Source organism: Adelges cooleyi, unplaced genomic scaffold, assembly GCF_023614345.1.
Source record: "Adelges cooleyi isolate 19-005CV unplaced genomic scaffold, UGA_ACOO_1.1 ACOO_flye_CR_arks_rails_tigmint_CR_PRNA_9, whole genome shotgun sequence".
In the NCBI taxonomy this organism is placed as follows: Eukaryota; Metazoa; Arthropoda; class Insecta; order Hemiptera; family Adelgidae; genus Adelges; species Adelges cooleyi.
Genome location: NW_026096579.1, coordinates 766481 through 789875, shown reverse-complemented (window position 1 = coordinate 789875; position 23395 = coordinate 766481). Strand labels below are relative to the sequence as shown.

The window sequence follows — 23395 nt, the reverse complement described above, 5'->3', positions numbered from 1 at the left end:
GAACGTATAACCGCGTTTGATGTGTCCGGCTCCTGCGGATAAAACCAAAAGGATTATTAAAACAAAAAAAAAGTTAAGTAAAAAAACATAATAATATTCTATTTTAAAAACGTGGAGCAGTAATGGGTCGGCTTACGAAATTAAAAACACCAAAAATAACGTCAAGGTCAAAGTGAAATGATTTTTTTCAAAAAAAAACAAGAAACATACGTTGAAATTTAATTATCGTCTTATTACAAAAAAAACTAAGTCCAAGACGTCGTTATGTAAATTCAATTTCGTTTAGTTGTATTCAAAAAAAGTCATTACGGACACACTTGTGATTTTAATAAAACCTCGTATTATCATCATATATGTGTACAAGTATGTTACGACTTATGAGATACTATTATAGTACAATAATATTATGGCGTTACATCAGTGTTGTCAGTTGTGTCAACATGACGGCGGCGTTTCGATAAAAACAAGTAATCAAAGTCGGGAAAGTTACGAAAAGTAATTTTTTATCGAAAACAATCCTGTTAAAAACTACTGAATAAAAATATACTTTATTAGGTCCATGTTTCCTTGTTATGTCAGCTAGGAGGAATACAAAACGTGTAATTGAATTCAAAATCAGCAATAATGTTAGTAATTTACAATCATTATATTGTTAGGTTAGACTTGAGGACTTGATATGGAATGTTTTGTCTCCGACTATTGCTGTGAAGAGATCGAGAAATTGTTGAAGAATTTTTGTGAACATTTTTTGTAATTTCTTAACAATTTATGCGCGTTTTTTAGCGGTTTTAACAACAGAGGTCGTCGCCCGCGGGCAAAAAGATGTGCTCATGCTTATGAAATTGGTTAATCCGCTAGAACGTGGAATACGGCGAATTCTGCGTAAAACCTTCGGTGAAGTCAATAAACTTGGGTTAGATTACTTTTACCTTGTGTATGGAATATAAATTATGTTATACAAAACAAAATGTTGAGTCATACGGACACGCGGATATACGATACACCGTCATCGCACCATATAGATGTATGCAGCAGCTGGATAGCCGACTCGGTGTCCCATAAGCCTCATAAGAGCTATAATGCATAGAATATAATACAACTAGATAGCCGACTCGATGTGCGTAAATCTGAAGTTTGGCAGCCATCTACCAAGAGGGTAAATTTTACCGTTTATGCCATGAACTATGTATACGGTTGCCAAACTTCAGTAATGCTCATCGAGTAGACTATCTAGTTTAGGGCGATCATAGGCGTAGCGTCACGCATTTCTTTTGCAAACGTGAGCTTTCGTGGGCTTTACACAAATCGTGATCATACAGACTTGTGGGGGTATTTCCCACACCTGGGTATTTTTTTGAATAGATTAATTGGCTGTATTTTCATGGGGAACTAAAGGAAACAGCAGGGTAACTATAATGTTGGCCAGAGCATATAGTTAAGACTGTACTATTGTCATAAATCGCAAGGAGATTATAGGTCAGAAATAATCACTGTTCAGGAGCCAGCAGGCTGAGGCATGTTCCACGTTTTATAACGATTTTAGTCGTTAGGCAAGATTCCCTTCTGTTTAGTCTGTGGTTCTATAAAGGCACCCGCATGCCTTTGTACACGTGCATCGCGAACAAAACACGGTTAGGTTAGGTCTCGTCCACAAGACGTTTACCTGGATGTTATTATCCAAGACACTCGCCCGGTGACCCTCCTTTGGAGCGAAAGGCGAACCGACGCTTTCGATGATGCTGCAAAACATAATATATCAATACAATACGGGGCCCAACCTAACCGGAGGTATCGGCACCGTACGTGCCCGTTTAGGGTAATTTATTTTTCGTTGTTTTACGATGGCGTCGATAAAAAAATTAAAAAAATGGTAGGTAGGTAATCGAAGAGAAAAAAATGCTGGATAACTTTCGCCTTGCCGCTGCTCGTTATCGCGTATAAAAAAACAATGGCTATCCGCTAGGGCCTGGGGGGCTGTTGCGACCACATGGAAAGTGAAATCGCCGGCACTTTACTGTATGATAATATCGTATACACGGGATATACGGCGTACGGTAATCGCCAAACCGGTTGCAAGGCGGCGGCTGTGGTGGTCACTTTGTAACGGGACCGACACATCATCGTCGTCATCGTCATCGTTGCACGTGTCTGTCGGTTATCATAGGAGAACCCGAAACGCGGTGTAATGTATGTAAATTGATACGTCACGATGATAGGTTACCCATCGCTCGGGAAGACGGTCCGCGGATAACCGTTTGACCGCAAACGACCGGAAGGACCGAGAGCGAGAGGTGTCAAAAGCCGTCGTACAGTCGCACGGTAGAAAATACCGCGGAAATGAATTCAACTATGCATCTTGCGTCCTATCGTCCAGTCCCAGTATACTAAGGCCACTAGTATCCACGGCAGCATAACCTTTAGACTCCCTTAGACCTCCTTGGACGGGACATAGACCTGTCCTAACCTAACCTGACATAGCTTCGGTAGTTTTAATGATGTAGAAATTAAAGTTGCACCGTTCGATTGAATGTTGAATTTTTCGTTATTAGAAAATATAAATAACTCAATTTAGGAAATTTCACCCTAAAGTTCTCTTATTTTTCCATCTTGGTCTTCCGAGCGGTGACTTCCCTATCGGGCTATGTTTGAACGCCGACGAAAACTGTTATAATCTTCTTTTTTGATCATTTCCAAATATATTATACCTATATCCTTTGTAGGTCTTAAGATCTTTCGCAACATTATCAGTTCGTCTCATCTGTTTTATAGTAGTCAAAAACAGATCCGTGTTAGAACCGTGGCCAAGGCTAGAATAGGTAATATTAGATTACCGTACAATGCAATGAAGCAAAATCACAATCCTCTTTTTTTTTTCACAACTAACAACTCGGCACAAATAAAAAGGCATGTTAAAAACTCCCAACTTAATTCAACCTATACTATTGCCTCCTTAGATCAAGTGTAACACTGACGTTCTTCTATAGTTTTCCAAAGCACTCTGGGGTAACTCTAGATCACTTCCTGGTCAAACTGTTTCGACTGAAATTAATAACAGTCGCGACGATAGTGACGACTGACCGTTTTTAATTGAAGTTTTTTTTTAAAATAAATCAAACGGATAGGCGTCGATTTCTACACAAGACACATTGCCTCGTATTATTACATTGCTATTTTATACTCTCTCTCTCTCTCCGTCTTATTCGTACGTCGATAATGATTAGCACACACGGCGCAGTTTAACGAACTTAAAATATGTGAATTGACACGAGGTCAATTAAAATGGGCGCTCCTATTTATGGGCCGTACCGGTGCTTTACGGATGACACGACCCGAGGGAGGTTTCCTATTTGAAATGTTTCTAGTCGTAGAAAGCAAACGGCGCGTACACATGACGTCCCAGCTGGGTCTGAATAACTATATAACAATTCTAGTATGTATAACGGCGGCATTGGCAATCCAATATATTCGGGGTCGATTCGGACGTGAACGTTGGACGGTTTAACAGACGGTCATCGCCATAATAAGTATTTTTACCTAGTGATTTCTTTTCATCACGCGAAGATAATATATTTCGCCCACCCGTCGCGCCGGGTAACTTCTTTAATCGTATATGTATCGATATTACAATGTTCGGAGGCGTCTTCTGCCGATTTTCGCGTGCCGAATTATCATTCAAACTGGATAGAGTAAAATAAAAAATATATTATATACATAAACCGTTCGGTCGGGGTCCGTGCCCGGCCGTTTCCTGTAGCCCGAGGCTTACCGCAGTGGCCGAGTATTCGCTTTCTTTCTCCGACACATGACTCGGCTTCGGCTCCTATATGGTCGGGGCGACCACGCTGTGTTGTACAGGACGAACCCATAATGTATAATAATAATAATATGTAATAAGTAGGTAATAACCGTGTGAGCTCGGGTTCGTTGCTTCTGGCCAGCAGGTATAGAAAGTGCTTTCCAACGCGATGCAACGGCGGTCAGCGACGAAGACGAAAGTGTATACAACGATATTTCGGCACGAATATATTATAATAATAATAATAATAATAATAGTTCACGGCAGACGTTACTCGAACCGGTGTAAGCAATTAGTGATTTGGCCATTTCCAGTTGGACTTCGTCTTGAAACGCATACATTATACCTAATATGATCCGTAACAATCGAAAAACGCAATAATAATATAATTGCCATCGCATCGCATCAAATAAGGCGACCGATAAGGGGTAGAAATTTATTGTATCGCATACAATATACCATTAGCTTAACAATGAGGACTTTTTTCCTTTTGTGTGGCCATACTGGTTTTAGACCTTCTGTTAACTTCACTACAGAGTATGTTAGTTCATCTCTTTGCAGAGTTGCTCGGTGACTTTAACGCCGACAAAAATACATTCACGGACCGACTAAAATTGTGGTTAATATATAATAGGGACACAATAAGTGTATACTCGGAGTGACTAGATTAAAAGTTCGGCCGACTAAAATGTTTGGTTAAAGCTAAAACTATTTATTTAGTTATTCCAACTACAAACGTATTGTTGTAAATACCATAATGCTAGTTGGGGGCCAACTATGTGTGACCGGCGTTAAAGTCACTAGCTTAGGTTAGACTTAGGTTAGGTTCAAAAGGGTTTCAAATGATTTTCTCCGCAAGTCTTAGCGATTGAAATTTGTTCCGTGCATGCATCGAGGGTTGCTTTTTGGAATATTTATGTCTGCTCGTTCGTTGTCGCAGGGATGACGTTAGACCCCACGAACAATATTATGAAACTAGTGTGTAAATATTTGAAACGACCGAACAGTTTTTCACAAGTTGCGCATTTGCATAATCATTTTATTGCCATTCTATTCCGATTTCACGTGTGTGCTATTCGCAACGTAAGACAGATGTCTTTGCAACGTGTACAAATCATAGTTATATAGGTTCCACGAATTAACATTATACGGTACACGGTAAAAAGTAATATTGGAAAAAAAACTATTCGTAGGAAGCTTGCGAAATTATTGCCAAATGGTCATGTCGTACGTTTCAAACACATGAGTTTAAACAATAAGTAAAATGTTTTACCATCAATTGCTAAAAGGTACTTGACGTTTAAACGAAGGATGTCATATAACTCCACAATTCGTTTTATTGATTAAAATCTGATAAGTAACTTTTGTCGTTCATATTTCGGAATTGGATGTTCAGATTTGGATAAAAACAGATTTGGATTTGGACATTTTATGTGCTTAATCGCCTGACACGTGATGATTTATTTTCCCGTTCAGTCTTTGTATTGGAATAGTAGATTTTGTATAAAATAAATTAAGCGGTTTCATCAAACCAACCAAAATGACTGATTGTAGGCATTTTTATTTGATAAATTAATAGTAGATATTTTGACAGTATACAAACATAAATTGGCGGACGCTTTTGAACTAAAAAATGTGTATATATATTTTGCTTATGAATAAATCGCACACCTAGATCAAAACTGTAGCAACTCAAAAAACACCTTTTTTTTCAGGAATTCTAAAAACCTTATTTTAAAGTTTAATTACTTTAACTTGTTAATCAAGCTAACTGTTTATTTTAATAAAACCGGTTTGTACAACCAACGTACATGCACTCAGCTTGATGTCTGATCAAAAACTAAAGTTTTAAACGATTTTGGTAGTTAGGATTATGAGATTGGTCATTTTTACAAAATGTACCTAAAGCGCCATATTTTGAAGAGTGATCAAGATAAATTTTAATTTGTTTTGTTGGTGAATGCAACTTCGTTTGTAGAATCCGAACATACAAATAACTAAAAATACCCGCTTTTTGAGTTGTTACAGTTTTGATCTAAATGTATTCTGCTTTGTTGTTACATTGATTGATGTGTTCTGCTCTACGTTTCAATCGTCAAAAACAAAAATGAACTGATTGGTTTTTGGTGGAACATAAATTCAAAATCACAATAATAACCAAGTCTTTTCGGCCTAAGACGTTAATCAATAAATTATAATACCGTAAATTTGCAATTAGCTATCTTTATTTTTCTGGAGAAGTTTTTTTAAAAGGGTCAATTGTATAATTACATCATTAAAATGATAATTTGTTACAAAGAATAAAAAACACTTTTTTGTAGGTATATGTGTACACTCGCGTTACGCTTTTAGCTTGTGTGTGTGTGTGTGTGTGTGCGATTTTAGCTATTTTTCAGCTAGTTAATCGAAGCGAGTGCAATTGAATACACATATAAATCAACTCCGTTTGTTGTAATATTATATCCGCGTACAGCGAGAGATTCGGAGGAGCGCACACACCCTTACAGTTCGTTAGCCTATTGTCGTGTATCCTATTAGGTACAGGAGGTTGTATAGGTATTGTCGTTGTTGAATGTAAATCGCCGTGTCCACGCCTTCGACCCGATGACATACACACGGTGCGCGGTTTTCCTTTTCACTTTTCACCGGTCGCGTGTCCGTTCGTGCGTGTCTTCCTCGGACGATCGCCTGCCTTTTTGCCATCCCTTCACCCGCCCCTCCTTTGCCGCCGCTGACCACCGTCTCCTTATCCCTATTACAAGGTTAATGTCACCGCGACCGCGTTTGTTATAATACACCTGTTATAATATATACCTATACCTGCAGTATTCGGCGAGCTATATGTTCGAGAATGGCTTTCACTGCGGGCGCGGTCGTTCAACTGCGCCCGACCGGCTGTGTATACGTCCGGAGACTTTAACGCCGTCTCGATCCATCCATATGCATATTAAACCATAATCAAAAATACAACACATAGAGGTAGTAGATTTCATAACACTCGTTTGCCCGCGGTCGAGTCTAGAATTTTGGACACAACAGTATTAAAAATTTGATAATAACCCAGCACGTTAGGTCAGGGGTTACCTTATATTACAACAGCCGGAAGTGATTCAATCACTTTGGAAGAAACGCTTTGGGGTGGACCTGTGTCACAGGTGGTGTGCAAAAAGAAATTACACTTTATCGCAACAGTAAGTGTCGTTATCGTCCTATTGAGCGTACTCCAAACGAACTGGGAACTAATTGCAAAGGAGGAGTGGACGCTTTCAAAACTGAATACGGTGGATATACTCATCACTAAAAAACCGTGGCGGCCATCTAATCGTTTATCAATCAGAGTACTATAATGTACTCTGTTGACTTTTGAAACTTAACCGGTAACATATATATTATTATAATATAATATTTAATTGACTTTTTTAATTAAAAATAACTTGCTGACAATTTTTACCGGTCGATAACCGCAGTTTTAGATGATTACTTTTCAAAGTCACTGAAGTTTAAAAGTGTAATTATCAGCTTATAAAGAGAAATATCATTTTTGCGGACGATTTCTGATCCATACAGACTTGCTCGGTCCAGTGCGGTTTGCGAGAGGAGCAAACACACGGAAAAATGTTAACAATGTGCGCGTTTTCACTTTGTTAAGACATAAAACAAAATGCAAAAAAAAAAGGTCATAAAAATCAAATACCGACATAATTGGAACGAGAGCCGTATACAAGATTTGTTTCACTGTGTGCGTTCAGTTCAGCTCCTTTCCAAGCAGACCGCGAACAATGCGCAAGTGTTGAGCTATCTCTCACAATAATATTATGGTCGATTCGGACATGGTAGACAATTCATTGGAATAACAAAAAACAAAACAAAAACCATCATAGTTTCTTAGAACTTCTTATTCATTCGCCATTACAATTAATGCCCTCCCGAATTGGCCGCCCACCTTTTCTTGTCGTGTCTCCTACGCGTTCCTTTTTTCCCCCTATACAAGCGCTACAAAGTGTCTCAATATACTATTGTACTTTCACTAAGTAAAGATTTTGTGCATTATGCACACACACATGTACCTACCGAACGACAGACAAAACGGCTTTTTTTTTTTCAAGAATATAATATTCAATAATCGATCGTTATCGAATGTGTGCATTGTATACCAGTCGGATATTATTATTATAATATTGTGATCTCTTCTAAATACACTTCCTCTGTGCACCACTTGTCGTCCAGATAGAATGTTTCCACGACCTCAAGGTTACCGCCGAGTCGATTCATGCTTTATTTATGATTAGAAATCACTTTTTTTTTACCTTCTTTATCGCAGTGTAATGCGGGATGCCAATCTCGAGCTTATTTATTTATTTATACTACATATATATATATATGTATGAAAATACTCTGTAATTTATAATATATATATATATATATATTGTATGAGACACACCACACACACTCACATAATATGTCAGGCTATAAAAGTTACGAAACGCACTTGATAGATTGGTTCATTGATATTCGTATTGGTCGTCGGAGACGTCGAGGCTCCTTATAATATTATACTACTTATGTACAAGTAGTAAGTACATAATAATAATAATAATAATAATGATAATGATACAATATGCAGGCAACCGCACGACGCAGTCCGTGCAGTTATACTATTTTTATGCTTTCTCATCATATACACACACACACACACATTAGGCTAATATACATTATATATGTAATTACACCGTGTAAACGGTTTGCCACGAAAACAAATAGGTATCTCATTATAACATGATATTATGGGAAACGGCCCCCGAGGTGTGTGTTGAGGAACAGTCGTCGCTATTGGGTTGTGTAACGACAATAAAAATGTATAATAATATAAAAAAAACATATTTTAGTGATAAAACAAAAATAAAAACCTTTTGTTGGCGGGATGGGTGCGACTAAACAGTAAAGTACATTGATTCAATTACACAATGATTGAACTGCATTAGATGTATGTTGGTTTTTTGATCAAAACTAAACGGATTATTTTGTACTTTTTTTTTTTTTTGCCAAAATATTAATTTAAAATCGAATTTTCTCAGTTTTGGCGCGCTTGAACTTCTTATATGTGCGTCACGTTTCGAGTAGGTATGACCGGAAGACTTTCGCTTTTGTTCGTCAACATTAATAATAATCGAAGGGAAAAAAAAAACGTTTTAAACATAGTCGTCACATGTTATGGCATTATAAATATTCATCGTTCGCCACCATACCTGTCGGCAAAGTCTATTGACTATATTATATTTTCAGACGGCCGTTTGGGATTATTTAAATTAAAAAAAAAAAAAAAAAAACCAAACGCCTAACGTGTGGCCGTGTACGTGCACAGTGATAAAAATCGGTTGACTTTCCAATATAATAACTAACACACGGTACGCCTATTCGACTAATTAACCGTCGTTTATCAGTTGATGTTATATAGCTTTGTGTTTCCTACGAGAGAAGGTACTCCTCTGTAAATGATAATAATAATATAATCAAATGCCTCGGTTGATTTAAACTAAGTCGACATCACGGGCGATACTCTCTCCCCGGCTTTCTCAATTCAAATATGTATATATATAGATATTATTACAACAGCTGTTTTAATGTCCTAATCTCATTTAACGAATCATCGTGGGTCGTATCATGGCTCGTCCACGGCTGTGTCAATAACACGCCGACCATCTCTGTATCAATAATATTATAGTGTATTAAATTACCATCAGGACTTGACGTTAAAGACTTAATCTGGCCCGTCCTTCGCCGGCGATCGTGTGACGATGATTAGGTATTATGCTAGGTGATACTTGACTTTCCAAAACCACTCGACGACAGGAGGAGCTGGTACATTGTCGCCAGGACAGTATTTCCAGTGCCAATGCGATATGAACGAAATCTAAGTGGAGCCCAAACCTAACGTGGGAATAGAGACTGTGGATTGTTGTAATGTTATAACTATGCTTCCGTTCAAATCAGAGTTGTTTAGTTTTTGTGTAAAAAAGAAAACCCCTATCCAAAAAAAAAAAACACAGCGCATTTTGTTTTTTATCTAAGCCCAACGGTTGTCTGGCAATTAATAAAAAAACCTAAGACTTTATTGGGTTTACTCTTAAAAAATAAATTTGACTGTACCAAATTGTATTCAAGTAATGCAAAATTAGTTTCCAAGGTGCCTACCGAACCGAGTTTTGTACCTAGAAAAACGTAATACTCATTTACCTTTAAATTAGTTGACATAGTTTTACAATCATGGCTTCTAGATCATTTTTTGTCAAATACTGCCTATTCTCTACCCCTTAATAAATAGCCTTTTCTGACCCCAAGTAAAAATTCCCCGTGGGCGGAGGGGGTCAAAAATTCTCTATTTTTTTTGGGTCGAGAGAGGTTAAAACATTTTTTTTATAAAAATTCCTAACCAAATTTTGAACGAGTGTAATTGTTTAATTATTATTATTGCCAAATCGTTTTACCAATACAAACGAAAAACAGGTCCTGAAAATTACAAAATAAAATTTACATGAAACTGTTTTAAAATGAGAGCATAAATATCTTTTTTTCAACAAGTATATGTTATTCGCAGAAATTGTATTTTTGTAGAATACAAATTAAAAGTATAGCTTATTGTAAGTTAAAGTTAACTGTTTAGCCTCGACCAAGTACAATATTGTTGGCCAAATTATTTTATAATAATCGTTTTAAAGCTAGTGTAATTTTTAACTGTATATTAGTAAATACAAATAAAAAACTTTTTATTGTTTTATAAATATACAGACAAAACAATATTTAATAGGTAATATGTGTTATTTACTTGAGACTAAATAGATATAAAATCCAAAAACGAGACAAATCTATAGATTTATAATATGTAAACGTGTAACAGTAATCTTACATTATTAGTTGTTTAAACAGTTTGCCTTTTTTTTTTTTAAAGTAGGTAAGTATTTTTTTTTTTTTTACTGTTATTCGTATAAAATAATACCTTTGTGTACAGGAAACACCAATTTTTTGGGAATAAGAATTAGCACCGTTCTGAACCTAGGCCCAGTGAAGATCCACGGGCCGAAGATCTTTAGGCAAAGTCTGTTATCTCACGATAGATCTTCGGATGATCTAACAAACCGACCGGTGACTGTGGTCAGAACGCCGGCGATTGTGAGAGGATCGAGACGCTCCCGAGTGTCTACGCCGGTTTGTATTATTATTCTTGTTTTTTTTTCATTCACCGTCTTAAACACGTTTCGTTCGGCGTCGCACGTGGTCGTGTTTGGACTTGGACACGATAATATTATTCGTCTATTTTGTATAGAAAATTGTATTATTATCTATTGTTCCGATTATGTGTAACCAATAAACAATATCACAGTGTTTCGCGCCTTGTGGTGGTCTGTCGCTATCTGTTGCCGTCTATCGCCGTCATAGTTAATTATTATAATTGTTATGGGTTTCGCCAGTGCGGACGGTGGCCAAACGTGCGTGATGATATCGTGAAGTTTTTTAAAGTTTGTTTTTTTATTGTGTGTATTTTCGCCGTTGTCATGTCCGTTGTCATTGTCGGCCGCGGTCATCGCCGGCTTTGACCAAACCATGGACCGCACGCCGTCGGGTGACAAACCGAAAAAGATTCCTAAACGTCAGTAATGTTTTTTTTTTTTTGTTGCATCTGTTTTTCGTCGTTTATACTATAATAATAATTCACATTAATTGAACCAACCCCACACCGCTGTTCTGGTGTACAACAGCCGTCTTAGCCGTCAGCTTATGCGTTTTTCCAAAACAAAACAAAAAAACTAGTTTTAGGCAGAATTGTACATTATTCCAATCTAAATAATCATTCTGATAACATTCAAGTAATAGTTTTTCCAATAACTTCTTGTTCGAGTAATATTTTTCAAATAATTATTCAAATAATTTTTTATTAGGATAATTTTTAAAAATAAACATTGGAATAATTACAAATTCAACTTGTTCAAATAGTTCAAACATTATATCCTATAAATATAGTATGTATATATTAAATTTACAAATTATATAATACCAGCACATATAGGAGGAAAATGTTGTATTCAAATGAATAGTAAACAAAACATTAGAATAATTTCAAAAATAATTATTCAAATAAATCAAGAACTCGCACAACGCTGATTATAGGCAATTTTGTGTAAATATAACTCCTTAATAATTATCTAGATAAGATCACACGCATATTTCTCATCTAGATTTTTATTTTTAGAAATTGCACGATTTGTAAATGTTTTTTTTTCTACAATAAGCACAAGTGACGGATGTTTATAAGGCAATATAGAATTTAATTTAATTTAACTAATTAATTAATTAGACCATTTTTTCAGATAAGGCACGACACTGATTAAAAGACACTGAATTTTATCATTTTTACAAACTGAACTTAAACTAGTTAAAAGCTACTAATTTCCTTTAAAATTTTACTTGACAAGTTATTTTTACAATGATATTGTTAGTATTGATAATGACAAATATTTATTAAAACAAAAATTGATTATTTGGGTAAAAATAAATTGTAGAATAAACTACTAAATGCCAACTTAGTTATTTAAGTAATATTTTTTCAGATAACTTTTGACAAAACTTAAGTACTTTTTTTATCATTTTAACAAAATAACTTTTAACCGAACTCAAACCAGTTTACCAAAAACCACTTTGTAACGTTCAAAGCCTTATTAATCAAAGCCTTACTTAAGGCATAATAACTTTGTTAAATTATTTTTTAATCGTCAATACCTTATTATGTAACATTTAGATAAAGTCTTGATCTAATTTTGTACGTTCTCTTAAAATGGTCAGTCCTTTAGAAAAACATGTTTTAAAAATTGTCGTTTTAAAATTTTACAATTAATTTTTAAGTTTAAATATGGTTTTTTAGTAGTTATTTTATAGTTATTTTCTTGTCCTAGAGTTTATTATGTAGGAATACTAGTCATTTTAGCATTCACCCATTTACCTAAGTTATTTTCTATTTTCAAAAATTTGTGAATAAATAGACAGCATAAAGCTTTAAGCTTTGGAAGCTTGTCTTTTGCTCGTTAAAGAATACAATTTAATGATTCTTAAACGTCAAAAACAAATTGTATTATTATAAGAACATTTCTTAAAATTTGAAAAATACAAAAAGAGTTAGAAATTATTCTAAGCAATTTGGAAACTCTCTAGTCTTCAATAAACCTATACAGCAAAATCAAATGATTATTTTTGCTTACTCGATAAGCAATAATTGACAAACAAATTTATTAACAAAGAATTCTTATTACTGCAATAACAAAAGTTTTTTAATTGAGTCTATTTGAAAAATGCTTATATTTTAATACTTCTTTAAAAATAGAACTTTAGCGTCAAAGCTGAAACTAACATACATTTTTTTTTCTGGTTATAAAAAGTAATTTAGGTAGGTCTAGTATTTTTTTTTTTTTTTTTGGAAAATTATTTCTATTTATTTACAATTTTGGATGTACTTTTTTGTAGTTTTTTACTCATTGTCATCGTTTTCCGTTCCACCTACACAAGAACATAATGTGCACCATTAATGTTTATGACTTTGATATGGTAAAGTATGGATTGCTTCCATGGCTTTTAATAAATGCCTCATATGTGGCGTATGCGAGAACAATCGAGAACGTTTAACCTGATTATTAATGTTCTAGAACCATTGTTAATGAAAAGTTAACGTTTTTAATTGTTAAAAAAAAATAAAAAGGTTTAATTAATCAAAATAGTAGATACAATATTATTTTTTCTCCCACAATCACCGCTTGATTCAATTATAAGTCGGACTGTGCAAACATAAATAGTATACTTTCTTTTTCAATATGTGCATAATACGTTTTAATGGTATACAATTTGTTTTTTATAATCTTAATTGAGTTAACGGCAACATAATAATATATTAGTATTATTATAACCAGTACGTATTACAGCTTAATAGTATGTGTGTGCGTTCCACTTGTTCGCTAAATATGTTATTCCTTTCTTTTCCCTTCTGTTTATCGTTAAACAGCCACAAGTAGAGTCCGCTCATATACTCGTATGGGATAATAACTTGTTTTTTTTTTTATGTCGATTTCCAAGTCATAACAATGTTATTTCGCATACTCAATTACACGGTTTGTATTAACCCTTCGTGACCCGCGCAAGTAATGGCGTTTATAGTTCAGCATTTTTTTTTAATAGAACGGTACAAAATTATTTTCTAAAAAAAAAATAAACGGTTTTAGGTTCTTCATGTTTTTTATATACTTAATCAACATATTTTTGCAAACAACATTGTTTTAAAACATTTAATCGCCTGGCAAAACGCCATATACAATTAATATATCTAAAACATAATTATATTTTTTTTTTTGCTGCACGTAACTTGTGCATTCGACCATACTTGCAAAATGTTGCATTCCAATTCACTAGACATCAGGGAATTATTTTCAAAACGCCGAACAAAAATAATATTATACTATTTTATTAATTATAATAAAATATCAATTGGTATTTGACCATCACACACACAAGAAATAATTATCGCACACTCTTAACAAGTATACGTTTTTTTCTTTTGTGGTCAAGTCGTATGTGAATTACGGTTTTTATTTTATTTTATAATATGTGTGCACGTGATGAGAATTTCGAAAGTACCCAAAGTAAATCGACTACACTCATTACACTTGTTCGTCCATTGTGTACGGGTAGTCTGAAAGTTAATTGTCCACTAGGTCTTGACGTCGTCCTTGACCTTATCGGCATTTTCCCTTATAATTACCTCCTCCGCGATGGCTCCGTCCAATCAAAAAAATTATCATTTATTTAATTGCGTTCATATTGTATTGTAGGCATTGTGTATATATGCACCGGGTATGTAACATATAAGTCCGTTACACTCATGATGTACACACACAAAGCCCATAAAGACGAGTCACGAATGATAATATCATTATGTATACATAGAAATTCCAACGTACTTACATATTATACAGCCAACCCCTACCGCGGTAATAATTGTAATTTTACTTATAATATAATACTATGATCTTCGTGAATAAGCATGTGTACTTACTTCTTCGGCCGGCTCATCACTATCTTTCTGTTGCTCTGGCCTGGTTTACGGGCAACACGACCGAATTAGGGTCGTCTAGCTGTACTCGAACACGAGGGTTAGGTACCCCCCCCCCTTGCCCCTAAGTATCATACGGACGTCTCGTGACTACAGTGTAATATAGCAGCGGTCTACAGACTAATGGAACGTTTATTGGGACCTATTAAAATAACAGTTTTTTAACTAAAAAAACCTTTAAAAAAAGGCCAACTATTTTGTGGAAGTTTTTTACTTGGAAACTATGTAATTTGAGTGAAGAAGTCATATATATATGTATATGTGTGTAGAAATCTTAAATAGGCTGAGCGAGTTTAGGTAACATAACGCAACGAGGGCGATTCGTTATGGATAAGACACATGTTTTTTAAAACGGTTGTAGTTTTGTAGTTTTACTTTTTGAAAACATTTTTGTTTATTTTAAGTAACTTTAAATGTATTTTTTTTATAGCCTTTATTCGAACTTTAAATATAACTATCCAAAACAACTCATTCTAATTTTAGAACGATGTAGATTCTTCAATACTCGCTTAATGTATTAATCGAAGTAGGTTTTAGTGTTGTTTTAAAAATTATTAAAAACTGCAATTTTAAATTGCTAATCAATTAGAAATAATAATTTTAAAATTGTGCCACGATCTTTACTTTGTAAATGTCATGAAGAATGCAAATGTTTTTTGAAAACTCAATTTTTTCAGAACATACTGTTCGAAGAACAAGCGTATGTTTTTGTACAAAAATAGTAGCTTGTTTGCGTTATAGAAGTTAAAAAAAAAATTACAATTAAGTAACAAAATAGATCCCTCTTTCCTGAGTCCAACTTCCTGTATTAACTGAAAAAAAAAATCGTTTCTTAGCTCAAGTTGTTCTTGTTAGCTTAGGTGTTTCAATCAGATTTCCTCTGAGCGAAACGGCCGCCGCCACTACTAGGTGGGCTTTCTCTTTCATCGGACCGCCCGAAATAGAATCCGAAAAACAATATTATACTTATACGTATAACTTAAGTAGGTAATAGGGAATGACAATAATAACACTCGTGAGCCGTATGGAAGTAAAACAAAAAACAAAAAATTACTCCATCACGGTCATTACCGAGGCGGCGGCGGCGGTAAGGAAGTGCTCGGTACCGCTATGCTAGTTACCGCATGCTGGTTGGATCGCTTGAAATAGATTTTAAATCTTACAACGTTATAATTAGATCAACAGGTTTTTTTTTTTTCTTCAAAACTTTCATAAAGACAGGACGGGTGCCGTCGACGCGCTGTCACCGCCCTTCCCCCCCCCCTCGGGGGCAAGACGAAATTGGGACAAAAAAGAAAATTATAAATGGGCTTTGCGTAACCGTTATACTTGTGACGTTGGCTAAGTCCACATGTGTGTAAAAAACACTAGAACACTGCTGATTATACATTTGTATAGATTGTAAATAAAGAAAATTGTTTAATAAAAAAAAAAAAAAAAAAAGAGTTATATTTGGGCGAATATTCCAAAAAATGTTTATCAACGTTGTTATGACTATTGAAAAGTCCACATAAAGTAGGTTTTACAGTCATAAAATAGGTGTTTTTTTTTTTTTTTCAAACCCATTCGATTTATTTGAACATTTAAACGAGGAGTACAAGGAAAGTTGCTTTTTCGACGAGATTCCTCGAGGTTTCAACACGACATAACCCAATGAAAAGTGATTGTCCTCAGCACAACTCTGAGCCACTCGTTTTTTCAGCAGCGTACGACGAGTGACTTGTGTAAACGGTTGACGTTGAATTTTACATAATACCTACGCCTAAACCTAAAAAATGAGAGTGCTTAAAATGTGTTTTCTTGCGCTTGTGATCGATGAACAATTAAGTCAACGTCGTCAACTTTATTACCACCGCTGCAACACGACCATAATTATTGTGATTGGTCAATCGTCCACGCTTTTTTCCTGAATAAATTCCCTAGAGCGAACCAACAGACCTAACCAACATTTTTCTAGTAGCTTACAAAAAAAAAAAAAAAAAAAAATACCTGCATTAATGTGTTGTTTTTTTTTTAAATTTTAGGCAGTTTGTTCAGTGGCAGTTTCTGGGACCGTTACGACGAATACCTGGACGTTCACCGACACGCCAAAGAGTGAGTACCTAGACTTTTTCTTATAAATTATTTTTCACTCTGCTGCTTATTTCAAACCAACACGGGTGTGTGGTGAAGGTATTGATTATATTATGATAGAGTACCCGGTGCTACTACATGTATAACTAGAAGCCCAACTTTTGATTTTGTTTTCTTGGACGTTTGGACTGTATTCTATACCTAATGTTGTTTGCCTGTGCAAATTCTGTACATGGAATTTAGCCTGTTTTTCGTCGAACTTAAACAAACTCGTCGAGTTTCTAATGTTACGTAACAAGACCGTGCATATGTGTTTCCCAATTATTTTTTATACAAGTGAGTATATATCGACCTACGACAATGTCGTTGTTTATAACATTATAGTTGAACGATTTCCACCGATAGGCACTTATAATATTGTGTTAGTTTTACCGTCAACCGGTATCAACATTGTGTGGGCACGCGGTCGCTTATTAATGTTCATATATTTTGGTATAGGTAGGCCTTAAAAAAAAAATACATACCTAATATAGTTTTACAACAATATTGTCGTTTCGAATTTAACCAACAACATATTTTTTAAAAGCGAGGCCAGTAATAAGTCGTACCGAAATTATTGTACTATTAACTACTACTTGTATTCGACCACCCGAGAAAAATATTCTAATAGTTAATCGACATCTGACTATAAAAATATTCACATGTGAAACGATAGGTTTAACTTCTCGTTTAAGGGAATTGCATGCGATCTGTTTTTAAGGAGTTTTGTATAGGCAATATTTAAGAAAAAAAGGTTTTACTAAATGTCGACCAAATCAATTAATTTACAGGTTAATAAGCTTCGGGGTATTATTTTGAATTCAAATATTTTTTTCTATGAGTAAAAGCCATTCTGGTTTTAGACCGAAAACCCAGACAAAATTTCGACTACATTGGATGGTCCAATTTTAACTCTGTAAAGAGATTCGAGTTCTCTGGCTACTTTACTATGTTATGTAGAAAGCGGATTTTCATTTAAAAATTTCAATTTCTTGTAATTAAACGAATTAAATTTGCAATTTTTCAAAATTAAAACCCAATTTTTTTTACAGCCAAAAAGCAAAATGGGATATTTTTTAAATGGTCAATTTTCCGGTAGTGTTTCTTCTGGTTCCATACATTTTTCGGGGTTTTTTTTCTAGTGAATCAATTTTGCTGAGATTATTTTTCGGTGATTAATTTCTGGGTTATTTTTTTTTACAAAAATCATTGTCATTTAGCTATTATCTATTCCAAGCTCTTCTCAGCCTGTATCACCATAGCGACCTTCAGCGGGGAATTTTTCAAGCAATGCATATTACATAGACACATTTTTACAGATTTGTTTTGAATATTGTAATAATACTTTACCTATTCTTTGTATATCACTGCTGGGTAATCGCATAAGATGAAAATTAAAACAATGGGCCAGAACGGACGCCGCACAAGAGTCACATTCGTGCCCTGTACCTACCGTGGACGGGTTCGTTTTAACCTCGATTTTTTTTTTATACATATTACACTTGATGTGTCTACCGAACGCATAAATTCATATAATGTGTGTCTTAATGTATACTCACGGCTGTCGTCATTAACCTTTTTCTCGACCCCGGTTTACATACGAGCTCAATTAACCGTCGGCATTACCACGATACAATCATAAAGACACCGATCCGGATGCCCTGTTTGAGCTGTTTACGATTTTCAAACACCTTCGGTACTTGCAAAACAGTTGAGTGCGTTTTAAAAGCAATATTGTACAGCCACGGCACAATGTGCCCAGTCATAGTTCAACGGCTGTATTAAATTTTTACTCTCATCGAGTCCCTCCGGCGGGAATGGCATACTTGAATATATTTTATCGTTTCCGCATTTTTCAGTATAGGTTTTTCCGCCAATGAGGCCGGCGCCTCGCACTAAGTTCCGAATTTTTACAAAATTCCCTATTAAGATTAAGTACGGCTATCGATAAACATTGACTTAGCAACATGAAACAAAATAATAACCCTTTCAAATGAGCCGACTTCAAATTTAAACGAGTCTAAATGAACTGCAATACAATGTTATACAACCTCGACGATTATAGGTCTATGGTTGTCTATCTATCACTTTCTTCGGCTCATCCCACATCCCATTTCAAGCGAACAGCCCTGATTTTTCCTTTAAATAATCCACGTTTGTCATATATCTACCATACGACCATGTTTTTGCATTCTTTGAACAAAATGCAACTTGAGCTTGTTCCATCATAAATAAATGAATAAAGCCATGTGACTGTCATGGATGTATATTCTATTCAATTCACCAAACGTTTCTAGACACTCCGGAGGCCTAGGTAGGTAATTTTGAAAGTATTCAATTTTTTATTTAGTACCTACTCGAGTTTTGCAAGAGTTCCATATGGAAATCCAACGGTGTGTCCAAATATAGAGGTGCTCGCTTTTGGTATTATGTTACTATAACATCGGGTGGCTGCTGTCACCGCTCGCTGAGAATCCATTAATTATTAGCCTCGTTGAGTAATCTCGACCCTGGCCCTCTCTGGCACATGTAGATATAATAAAAAAAACTAATTTTTAATTTTTAATTTTGACACTGCTAGGCGTAACCTTTTATAATTAATCGACGGTATTCCAATAGTGCTTGTGTACACTCTTCTTGGATTTTTTTTCATCGGTTAATCCATCTCCAAAACGATTGGGAAATGTAACGCCGGTAGGAGCGCCTCTCTCTCTAATATTTTTTTTTTAATACTAGTTATCCAACAATATATAATTAAAACGTTTCCCGCCGGTAAGTACAACTGTGTGTAATAATTATGGTCGAAACCCTCAATATACGAGAGCCACTTTAACGACCGTCTGAACTGTGATCTATTATTTATTATTATTTTTACTCGGCGGCCTATCAAACGGATCTATTCAAACAAAAAATGTATATCATATCCGTTGAAAGACCCAAATAGTAATGTGAAGTGTATAATAAATAGTACTAAATGCCCATTATGGAATAAAATATCATTATGTATACTAACGTAAATAATAAATATAGATTATTTGCCAATAAAAATATATTATATTGTTTACAACAGCCGAAATCGGTCATTAATACAGCTGTCATTTATTTGTATTGTTGATCGTCCCAGTGTACCCACTCCCTTTGTACTGACCGCAGGAATACTTTCCAAATTTTTTTTCGGTCCTTATTTTTACATTCAGTTATTTACTATTTATTCAATGTCTACAAATTAACAATAATATAATAATAGATACGGTTCTAATCTATCCGAGCTGAAAAATGTATACAATTTTTTGAATCCTATTATCCTTTATTTTTTTTTTTTAATACAAAAGAAGTTTAGAAAGTATTAAAATTTATTATGTAAATTTACAATTTTAGAAGTAACTTTAAATATATACTAGGTTTTTACTTAACCCCTTAACTTGGCGAGGGCTAATTTTGAATTATAAAAAAAGGTAATACTACTTTTTAGGTTGGTCATAGAAAGTATTGTACACAAAAGTATGTATCTTTAAAAATAACCTAAGAATTAATTAATTACATTATTACATCAAAATGTTGTTTTTTATTTGAAAAAATACTCAAAATACAAATATGTTTTATAACCGTTGTACGCAAATTACAAAACAAAAATTAATTTTTTTTCAACATTTTCTTTAGTGTGTGAAAAAAATTCTAAAATTATCAATATTGATATTCCGTCTAGTTCTAAAGAAAAATACTTGTATAGTAATTTCTATGGTAATGTCCATCGATAACCTTGACAAAATCTCGACAAAAGAATTTCGAATGTGTATTATGCAGAGTACTTTGACCTGATTGTGAATTTTCCGGTGGAATTTACTTTTAGTATATTTTTAATTATAATATTAGCTACCGAGTTGGATGAAAATCATACTGCATTTACATTGGTGCGGTCAATGTAATGTACACGGTAGTGGTTTATACTTTATATTCTTTTTGTGTTTCTTGTTAAGTCAACTTATGAGGTCCTTAGAGCATTTTTTTTTTTTTACACGTGTCGCATAAATTATTTAAAAAAACAGCGTTTTATTACATTTTTTTTTTTTTTTGGTCGGTTTAACCATAAAGAAACGGCCATACCCTAAGATCGACACGATAAATCCTTACTTCTCGTGTTTGCAAAAATAAATTATTTTCACTGGACTTGGTTGGAGAGGTTGGAATCGCGTTTATAAAAAAAAGGTAGTAAACATACAAGTATCACGTTTTAGTCTTCTGGACACTAATTAATTCCATATAATACGCGTTATTTATTATTCAAATTAGATAAACATTCTTCGTTACTTGTTATAATATTTTTGTGGACGCTGAAAAAAATGATAAATTAATATTATAATATATTCGCGTAGTACATAACTTAAATTACATTTTTTTTTTTTTTAATAATATCAAAGAAATAAAGAATAATCATGTTAAGTAAATGGAATATTAATGTTAAACGTGTTAGGTTTTTTGCGACTGTTAAAACAGTTTTAACATTTTTTCAGGGCTGTCAAAAAAAAAAAACCTTTATAATTAAAATGGTCCAAGAAAAATAATACTTGATATTGGTGTGCTGCGAGAAAAAGTAACTTGACATGAAAACTCTATGATTGAAAAATTATTACTACAAATTTGGTGTAAACACAATTTACTAGCACTCCGTCTATGTGAACAAATCAGAATTGAGGTTAAATTAAAACAATTATCAACATTTGCTTGGATGTTGACAAGATAAAAATAAATGGATTATTTAAATAAAAAAATGTGTTATATTTTCTAACATGTTTGACTTAAAACGGTCATATCAAAATAACAATCCTGGATGCTAAGATACAATTTCAATTTTACACAAGTAGTATTTTTTAGGAATTTAATATTCTTTCCATAAAAGTTATACCGTGTACCTTTTTTGGGACTTTACCAAAAGTTGCTATAGTCTGCAGTTTTCGGTCTTAACTCGGATGAACTAAAACCAGATAGTGCACTTCCTATTAAAGCTTTGTAATCGCTGAAAATGTAAACAAACCAAACCCCCCCCCCCCAAGACAGAGTGTGACCGCTGGTAGGAAAAAACAATTCTTTATGAGAAATTATTGTTTCAGAACTGAGCATCATTGAATGTATTGTGATTGTTATCAACGATGTAATATTACCGATATTATTCGATAACATATTATAGTAAAAAATGGTCTGTGCAATAATTGCATTTCTACAATGTGGTCACACTGAGTTAAGGAGGGTTTCAATTAACTAATCTGTGATATTATGGTGGTGAATTTGTAAGCAATTTTTTTTTCTAATGAGAATACATTGTAGCCGTTAATGTGTAAGAGATAAAATTATACATTATAATATATATATATATATATATATATATATATATATACAACTGTGGCTTGGCGGTAAATTATTCGCAACGTCTTGCCACAGTGTTTGTGACATAACCTAACCGATTATGTGTACATTTATTTGGTTTTTTTTTTTATTCGTTTCATGTTTAAAAAAAAAAATCTTCAAGACGTTACATTCCGACGTTCGGTTGTTGTGCAAAACGATGCTCTGATAATAATAATAATATTATGTAGGTATTATAATATATTATAGTGTCTTCCATGCGAGGAGCGACCGAAGGTCAAACGTTTGTGTAAATTGTTAACCTCTGTTAATAATATTAATATGTAGGTATATGAACACAGAACACTAACCGGTGGTGGGTGGGCGTTGGCAGTATATTATGAATATTGCAAACAAAATTTGTTATGTGTGTGGTTTTTTAAATTAAATATATTAAAAAATATGTTTTACGCGTTCTCCGTTGCCACTCCGTTGATTTATATTCTAATCCAAACGACCACCGTATTTTTTTTTTTTCTTTGGTTAAGTAGGTTTTTTCTGTTTGAAAATTGAGTGTCGACTCTATGAATAATTGGCAAAACACAAAAATCCAATTATCATTTAAACCGTCTGGTGTTCGAGCCAAAACCGTTAGTACACAAATATTCTTGTAACTTCCAAAAAAAAAAAAATGTCTGTTTTGACGTGATAAAACCTGTTCGAAACGATTTGAAAATATGTATTTCATTAGATCGGATTGACCGATGAATTAAAATTTTTAAAAAAAAACAACGTAAAACCGATTGGTACGTTTCGATTGAACGCTATTTAGTAAAAATCCAACAGCAAGAAGATTGCCGACACGATTAGAAACCGAATGAGGGCTTATTTCAATTTAACATTATTGTCTAATTTACAAAACGTTACTTAACTCGGTGCATTTGCCCGCGAGCCGTGTTTATCGCCTCATCGTTAAGTACAACCGCATCTTTAACTGTTTT

General features: G+C 34.1%; 1 protein-coding gene across 2 annotated transcripts in view; it reads left to right on the top strand.

Annotated features, from left to right (window-relative positions):
- Window positions 1-23395, top strand: part of LOC126847021 (rho GTPase-activating protein 20-like) — a 187524-nt gene that overhangs the window by 53259 nt on the left and 110870 nt on the right. Inside the window, exons 1-2 of one of the 2 annotated variants that reach the window (XM_050586975.1) lie at window positions 11091-11441; window positions 16967-17036. In XM_050586975.1, the coding sequence (XP_050442932.1) occupies window positions 11396-11441; window positions 16967-17036 (116 nt within the window). In that variant the 5' untranslated portion in view covers window positions 11091-11395. Of the gene's footprint in view, window positions 1-11090; window positions 11442-16966; window positions 17037-23395 lie in introns of those variants that run through there. The other variant, XM_050586973.1, reaches the window with a different exon arrangement.